Raw genomic sequence first — 8666 nt, 5'->3', positions numbered from 1 at the left:
GTTTCTAAGGAAATTATTTGACCTTTTCAATTCATCCTGACAAGGATAGTGAGAAAGTGAAAAAGTAAAACCGTACTTGAAAATTTGTACTGTAGAAAACAAAATAATCTGAAAACTTTGTCCATCCTGAATTATTTTTGTAATTTGTAAACTTTTCTTAATGCTTTATCATAATTTAGAATTCCTAAATTCACCTGTCGAGATGAATTAAAAAGTAAAATAAAATTGAGATAAAACTGAAAAACAAAAATTAGGCCAAATTATCTCTAAATAATATTTACTTGGGAAGACTATCACCTCGTTTCCCGGTTTTATCGCAAAGTATATCTTGTCCATATTTCATTGTTTTTATAGAGATATAAAAGAAAACCTACTAAAAATCAAATTCCAGATGAAAATTAGTGAAAAAAGATTCTGCAATTTTACGATTCTTGTCCTTTTTCATTTAAAAAGCAAAATAAGAACTTCAACTAGATATAGCATATTAGCATGCCATAAAGAGCATGGTGCTTGGCTTTATAACCATTATATTTATCCATGGTGCTTGCCTTTATAACCATTATTTATCCATTTGGAATAAAAAAAAGAAAATTGTTATTTGAGACATCAGCAATTTGATAGTCACGAGGTTGAGTCACTGATGCCAACTGAGCGTATCAGCATCAAGTTTATCTCTTTGATTCTTATTGAATTGCAAACCTGCAATCGAGAAGGACAAGCCAATGAGAGAAACGAAAGATGCAAAAAGAGCATTACCATTAAATAACATTATCAACTGATGTCACCAAAACCAAATGCACAGTTTGCATTATTTTTCTCCAGCTAAAATGAACCAGCAGCGCTACGACAAAGGCGTCAGTGCACATATCCAAACACAAATATAGCCCGACGGATCCATGTGGGTCTCACACAGTAACATAGGGCTCAGACACATCGGACAGTTCCGGATTCATCTGTGTCCGGATCTGTTTGCACAAACATATGAGTCTGTAGCATTCGACAATGAATATGGAAATGAGACATGAATAACAGCAGCTGCAACATTGCCACGGTTCTTCACGTTTTGGGCAACCACCATCCCAGATGCTACACATATCTCACTCCCTCTCTCTGCATACGTATAACGTGACGAAATAGTATACGCGAGTGCCCGCGTGTTATATCTGCCCATGCATATTTCTATACATATGTGGAAGTGGTTGGTGGGTGTTTGTATGGCCTGTGAAAGGCTTACATCACTCACAGATGTTATAAAACTGAATGGATATACAAAGCATGGGTGATGATGCCCTGAGCTCCTTCTCATTATCATCACCTGCGGCTGGAAAATAGTGTATAGGGAAGCACAAAAGAAATTGATTTGCACACAAATATTTAACGAATCTTGATTCATGAACCAGTACAAAAGATTGTGAACTGCAATTGGATACATCCTATTGCAAAGAATCTCATCCATCATAAGCAATAGCCGAACATCATATCGAAGGGCTATGAGAAAAATATATACTAAAAATAACATCCAGAAAAATCATTTCGACAAAAAATCATCTTGTCACCAGATAAAATTTGTTTCAGCGATATAACTTAGTGCCAGGCCCCCTTAAAAAATGCCAACGAAAATTCCCTAACATCAGGGTCAGATTTATTCTATTCTACAACAGCTATGAATTGTGCCTCAGGAACTCCAATGTTGGAGCCCGGTTTCAAATATGCAAATGGCGGAAAACCGACAATGTATCGGATTTCCACATTGGTGCAAATACCACATTGGTGTTTGTCCAAAAAAGACAAAAAGAAAAACGTAGTGAAAGAGAAGCCTATCGCGCCTCTCATGTATCAGGATAGAACCTTCTGAACCTCCACAGTGACCTCTTTTGGGGCTTTCTCTGCATGCAGTTGTGCAACAGCACCCTTCTTGGTGTAATAGTCAATAACCTGCAATTCAAAAGTATATAAAACATAGATAGAACAAGAACACTTCACTAGAACATATAAACGAAGTAGCACAAGAAATTAACTTCATCTGTAAGCTTGACATTTCATGAAATTTGGATATTCATGCATACAAGAACCATGGTTAAGATGCATCACTAAACCGTAATTATGCAGATAAATTATAGACACAGAGTCACTTCCAAATAAAAGCCATGTATGCTCTGTCCACGCAGGTCAATTTCAAAGTTTGGCTTCCAAGACTCTTATTAGATGTAAGCAAAAAAATATAGCGTCCATAATATCACAATCCTGCAAACTCAGTTTACTTCCCCATAAAAGAAGGTTATCTTCAATGGAACATAAGGAATACAATTGCCAGTGTGCATGAGAATATCTCTCAGAATGTATGCCAAAGCCAAACACAGTGCACAAGTCTCCATTTAAAACAGGTCTAGGACATGTGCTGGAAGTGATGTCCAAAGCACAAGTCATTCATCTGAAAAGCTAAACGCCTGAAATTGCAGGCACAAAACATTATTATCACCTTACGTTTGCAAAAATCCCAATGACATGATTTGCACTGCCACATTACAATGTAGTAAATACAGTTTTTGACATGATTAATGAAAAAGGAAAAACTTTCTAAAAGGCACAATTTCATAGATCAAATTTCTAGTTATCAAGCCAAAAACCATTGCATGAGTAAACAAAAGATTGATGGATAGTCACTTTCTAATTTCTAGGGTCATTCTTTGACAAAAGAAAAGATAAACCAAAATTGAACAGTTTGATCTTGAAGGAAAACAAGATGTGCTGGTGCAAGAAGATAGTCGGGAGTCTTGGAGCAATGTGAAATATTCAACTATAGCAGACACATTGTGGGAAAAAACAAGGATGGATTGAATGACAAGAAAAGCGGGGAAAGTAGAACTTTGAGAGCTCTTGATGTCAGAAGCATAATAGGAACCTCACAACCCAACCCTCTTTGAAAGCTATTGCCTCCCTGTGACCGATAAGAAAGCACAACATTGACAATCAACACTCATGACTCAACAACAAATATTGAAACTTTGGGCAACAAAGTCGCTTACCGGTTCAGTTTGCCTGTGAAATGCCTCCAGCCTTGACTTCAGAACATCTGCAGTATCATCTTTTCGCTGAATCAAGGGCTCTCCAGTTACCTTCAGTCAACAAGAAGAGATACCTTGATTGAATAAGGAAAAACATGTTCCTACAATTTTCTGCTAAAACACTTTCTTGAATGCATATAATTGTAGAAACATTGAATCCAACCCAAACACTTAAACTATTAGGTGGAGAGGTCAAAACATTATATTAAGTGATCACTCATTCCATTTCCAACAATTGTGGGACTTAATTTATGTAATACTCCCCCTCACGTGCAACCGCTTTTGATGTCTGTTAAATATAGTCTCTTTTTTAGTCTATCATCATGCAACCTTTTTGTTGGGTCTGTCTGTCTTGATGGTTTACTTTTAAAATGTGAGATGCAATGAGCTTCGCTCTGATACTATATAGAAACTTTGTATCCGATTCAAAAGCTCAAGCAATAAGGTGGAGAGATCCCAACATTATATTAAGTAGTCACCCATTCCATACCTAACCAGTGTGTAACTTATTCTAGCTAACAATAATATGCAGATATTGCGTAAACTCTCTGAGAAGCACAGATACACAACGACATGCACACACGGATTCATTATTTGTGTAAAAAGTAGGACATGGACAGGTTGAGGATACATTAAGTTATCTGTATTCAACTGTCAACTGAATAGTTATGAATATATATGACAATAAGTTTGCGTCCAATTACATAATCATGGAATACATCAACCAATGTAGAATCTAGATGGACTCAAGAAGTCCTTGAAAATTACCGTATGGTCAAGGCTAGGAAATGGTACTCATGGTATTGTTACCTTCATATAGTTTCTCCTTCTTGTATGCCCATTGCATATAATTTGCAAATTGTAAGATGATAAGATTCTAAGAAGAACAAAGAGTAATAAACTCTAATAGTTTTATTAATTAATTATTACCATATCTTATCTCACAACTAAAGTTGTAAGCGTACATAATTACAACAAACATTTTATCCCCCTCCTTACTGATTCATTACCATATACTTTGCATTTCTTTACAAAATTTAACTGATGTTTAAATAAGATTAGCCTTGAAAATAATATTTGTCATCATTTAATATACTGATTACCAAATCCCAATTTTTGATAATCACATGTTAGCAAGTGTCTAAGAAATGTTGCTGATCAAAAAAAAAAAGTGTCTAAGAAATGTTGGACACAAAACAAAAAGAGGGTTGTTCACATGTCCGAATTACAATTTTTCTTTCTAACTACAGAAATGAAAAAAAGAATCTTGGACAAGTGTCAAAGAAGTGTCGGTGTCGGACATGTGCCAGAGAAGGGCACGTGTCGGACAAGGATACATCTCCTCCTTTTGAAGTTTCTGTGTTTCTTTGGCGTCAAGTGTTCTGCAAGTTATTAATATACCTAGGTGACAGAAACAGAAATAATGCCCAGTTGGAACTTGGTACCGACTAATGGGTGTCTGGGAAGGGGAATGTTGAGGACAAGCCTAACCTTTGGCAATAATACACTAACATGCCTAGGTGATGAAACACAAAAACCATCAAAACCCTTAGTAGTACATGCAATATACTTATCCTGGGTGCAGAAGAAAGTCCTGATATCAAAGCTCTTAGACGTGGTTTATACGAATGCATATTGTACGCACCAAAGAGCATTTATAAGTGACGGTTACTTTCAAATCACAATGGTTTACAAAGGTAGCCAATCAGGTCCCAAGGGTCCACCATACAGTGCACATCATAAACTGCCAATACTTACAGATTTGCTTCTTTTGTCATTTTTTAGTTCCCTTAATTTAACAGCTCTTCTCAGTGGGAAAATCATATAAATGAGGTTGCATCTAATTTCGGACAAGATTAATTTAGTGGGAGGCTTGGAGAATGCTCTTTCAGAAAGTGAAATGATAGGGTTTGCCAGCATTAGTTCCTCCCATCATTCTTAATAAATCTCAAAGTTTATTTGTTGATTACCAGTGCTTAAGCTTTATGGAATTTAGGGATTCACTCCTTCATGCAACAACAGAAGGTAAATATAAACTTTCACATCTTAGTTTTTGGTACAGGGAATGTTTGATTGCTTTAGATCAAGTGTATGTATAGTAACATTTTACATATACATATTTCCATTCCAATATAACTCATCAATTCATGACTGGAAAAAATTAAAGGTATTTAAAAAACCATTTGAAGGCATCTTACATCATCAACACCAGGGACTTTGGGAGGTGCAAATTTTGTGTGGTAGCTCCGACCGCTAGAAGGATGAATCCAACGACCTGTAATCCTCTCCTCCAAGATGGCATCATCAACTGCAAAGTTAAGCACCTTATCAATTTTTGCTCCTTGCTTCAGAAGCATTTCATCAAGCTGCACAATATAATGAAAAAGGGGGCATGATTAGAAGTCAAGACAAAAGATTGGAGAGAGAGAGAGAGAGAGAGAGAGAGAGAGAGAGAGAGAGAGAGAGAGAGAGAGAGAGAGAGAGAGTTAAAAGGCGTCATTGACTTAATAATTTAACCTTCTCTGCCTGAACAACGGTCCTTGGAAATCCATCAAGAATGAAACCTTTTTGGCATGATGGTTTCTTCATTGCTTCATCAATTATCCCAACCACCAAATCATCAGAAACAAGTTCTCCCTATAGAAGCCCACATATCAACACACTTGATCAGTGACAAACAAGACACTCCAAGATAGAGTAGAACAAAGGTACAACCAATATGATTCAACTAGGGAAGCCTCAAAATGCACTTGCCTTTTCCATGGCTTCCTTAGCCTTAATGCCAAGTGGAGTTTTAGAAGCAACAGCAGCTCTCAGCATATCACCAGTGGCCAAGTGGCACAAACAATACTCATCCTTAATGATGGGTGACTGTGTCCCTTTTCCCGATCCAGGTGGACCTGCCATTCACCCATTACCGCATTAGGATGCACATCGTGAGTCACCACCCTCCTCAAAAAGGAAATAGAGAAAATTACAGAGGCAATAAAGGAATTAATATTAGCTAAGCTTGTTTTTCCCTTGAGACCTACATGGACAACTGACTGCACAACGCCGGTGTCATTCATTGGCACTTTCATGCTTAACTTCATAAGTTTTTTGCATGAAGAAAGACGTGGCCAAGTGGCACAAGCAATACTCATCCTTAATGATGGGTGACTGTGTCCCTTTCCCGATCCAGGTGGACCTGCCATTCACCCATTACCGCTTTAGGATGCACATCGCGAGTCACCACCCTCCTCAAAAAGGAAATAGAGAAAATTACAGAGGGGATAAAGGAATTAAAATTAGCTAAGCTTGTTTTTCCCTCGAGACCTACACGGACAACTGACTGCACAATGCCAGTGTCATTCATTGGCACTTTCATGCTTAACTTCGTAAGTTTTTTACATGAAGAAAGACCAAGAGTCCAAGCACATTGTTACGCACTAACATCATAACAAATCGCGGCTGGCTAGATATAGTTCTCTCTTCCCTCCGAAAACCAAGTTGGCACAATTTAACTGCCCATTCAATACTTTTAAAACAGAAGCTCGTAGAGTAACAACCGCATACAGTAAAGGTTAAAAACAAAAGTATTCCAGTAAGAGTTCCATCAATCAAAGGTTAAACAAGGAAATGAAGATATCCTCCATAAATTGTACCAATGCTAGTTAAAATATACTTTCCCAAATTTGGGTGGAGGGGCACCGGCCCCCCACTGTCTGTGCCTATGTTTGGCTTATACTAGATAATGCATCCAATTGGGACAAGGGGTTGTAATTTTAAATTCTTCTGCAGGTTTGGCTGGAAGATTATGATCAATCCACTTGAAGTAAACGAAAAAAAGCAAACCCTTTTATCATACTCACAAAAGGCAAGCTTAGGACTAACAGATTCCGAGACCATTTGCAGATTTAGTAAGCAACCCATCAGCTGAAAATCACATATATCAAATGTTTGACCGTTCATATATAAATGTATGTCTATATATACAGAGAGAGAGAGAGAGAGAGAGAGAGAGAGAGAGAGAGAGAGAGAGAGAGAGACCAACGAGAATGAGGCGCTTATCAGGCTTGGAGGAGCACTTCATGCGTCGGAGGAGTTCGGTCATGATGTCCAGCGAGTGTACATCTTCCAAAGCTACTGCTGAGCTCGCCATTTCCTTATTCGAGTAAGATTCTCTCTCAAAATCTCATTCTTCTTTGATCTCTTTCTCCCTCTGGTTATGGTTAAGGATTCAGGGTTAGGTGTACCTACCTATAGAGATACTAGTGTTTTTTTTTGTATCTATGTATTTTTTCTGGTACTTTAATTGGTTCATTATAGTTGGTGTGGTGTACTGGAGGTAGCCTATGGTGAATGGTCAGGAGATATTGGATTGGCTTTTTCGTATTTATCTTATACTTAGGCCCGTTTCGGAGCGATAAATAAGTACTTATTTTTTAAGAATTTCAAAGTCAAAAATTATGTGCTTACGCAAATAATTTTTCTATCACTATGAATGTTGTTGTTGTTTGATAGATCTCATTGAGATCTTTAATACAGTGCAAAAAAATTGAAAAATTATTTTTCATTTATATTATTTTTGAGTTTGAAAATGTGAAATAAGTAATTATTTTTTAAAAAAATGTTCTGAAACGGAGTCTTATTATTTTGTTATTTCTTTTTTATATTTTGAAAATTTTAAAGTATTATAGTTCTCCCTTTTATGTTACGTCATGCTCAGGGTTTTTTTTTTCTTCCACCAAACGATAAGATCTATAAGTTAGATTTTTACAAGGGCAAATCTTTTATACATAAGAATAGAATCCTAGATCTTACGCCCATAGGAACGCTATGTAGGAAAATAGTGCGGAAAAACTGAAAACGATTTTACTAATTTCTGGAAATTACAACATGAACATGAATCGCAAAATTACAGAATATGAAATGTAGACATAAACTGTAAAAGAGAATTAGCAATTTCAAACCGAGACCCGTTTTGATCAACGGTGCCCTTAAGACAAATTCGCCGCCTCACCGGTGCTGGAGGTTGTGTCGGTGTTCGTCTCCCAGGGTTGACTCGGTTACCACTCAGCCGCCGGAGCACCGCCGTAGACTGCCCGTCGAACCAACTTGTGTCTGTACTCTCTCTCTCGAAAGAACAATTGTATTGCAGAGATGCTTTGGATTGTTTTCGGTGTGATTTTTTTGTGTATTGAAACCAAAGGAAGAGGTCTCCTTTTATAGCTGAAGGAGGAACCTCTGCCATGAATGCTGCAATGATGGAGGAGCCTCTTAATCAATAGGGGAATTGATTTCGCTATTCAATTCTGGAATAAAACTGATATAGTTATTATTCCCGAAATTGAATACACAATAATGGGTAATAACTCTGGGTAATTACCCAGTTTTGACCATTCAACCGTGCACTGTTGTCGGTCCGAAATCCACTTTGAGAGACAATTTCTCATTCATCCCTCAATGGAATTTGGGCCCACCTCGCGCAGTGTGGGTCCCACCAAATTCTCTTTGGTTAAAATTCCATTTTTTCAACAATCCCCCACATGAATGAAATTGACTGAATCCGACTCAGGAGACAAAGCTGATACAAGAGAGAGTACAATGGAAAAATTCCGC

At 37.3% G+C, this 8666-nt stretch overlaps 1 protein-coding gene across 2 annotated transcripts; it reads right to left on the bottom strand.

Annotated features, from left to right (window-relative positions):
- Positions 1–1531: 1531 nt before the first annotated feature.
- Positions 1532–7344, bottom strand: LOC131309957 (adenylate kinase 4-like). Of its 2 annotated transcripts, XM_058336683.1 has the most exons (6): positions 7095–7344; positions 5816–5965; positions 5583–5698; positions 5264–5431; positions 3027–3116; positions 1532–1935 (listed from the first exon to the last, which is right to left on the bottom strand). In XM_058336683.1, the coding sequence occupies exons 1-6, from the start codon at positions 7204–7206 to the stop codon at positions 1837–1839; spliced, it is 735 nt and encodes a 244-aa protein (XP_058192666.1). In that variant the 5' UTR covers positions 7207–7344; the 3' UTR covers positions 1532–1836. The 2 variants fall into 2 exon arrangements, with proteins under 2 accessions (XP_058192666.1, XP_058192667.1); XM_058336684.1 differs by lacking the exons at positions 1532–1935; positions 3027–3116 and adding an exon at positions 3166–3942 and having other exon boundaries at positions 7095–7325.
- Positions 7345–8666: the final 1322 nt, after the last annotated feature.

The sequence above is a fragment of the Rhododendron vialii genome, chromosome 12a (assembly GCF_030253575.1).
Source record: "Rhododendron vialii isolate Sample 1 chromosome 12a, ASM3025357v1".
Lineage (NCBI taxonomy): Eukaryota > Viridiplantae > Streptophyta > Magnoliopsida > Ericales > Ericaceae > Rhododendron > Rhododendron vialii.
The sequence above is the reverse complement of the archived record's forward strand: the minus strand, read 5'-3'. Positions and strand labels throughout refer to the sequence as shown.

What these genes read in the sequence shown, in the direction of transcription:
- LOC131309957 (XM_058336683.1), bottom strand. Translation starts at nt 7,206, where the DNA reads ATGGCGAGCTCAGCAGTAGCTTTGGAAGATGTACACTCGCTGGACATC. An exon ending in GGAAGCCATGGAAAAGGCAA is followed by an intron (nt 5,699 to 5,815) that starts GTGCATTTTGAG and finishes TTCTATAGGGAG; the next exon opens with AACTTGTTTCTGATGATTTG. An exon ending in CCGTTGTTCAGGCAGAGAAG is followed by an intron (nt 5,432 to 5,582) that starts GTTAAATTATTA and finishes TATATTGTGCAG; the next exon opens with CTTGATGAAATGCTTCTGAA.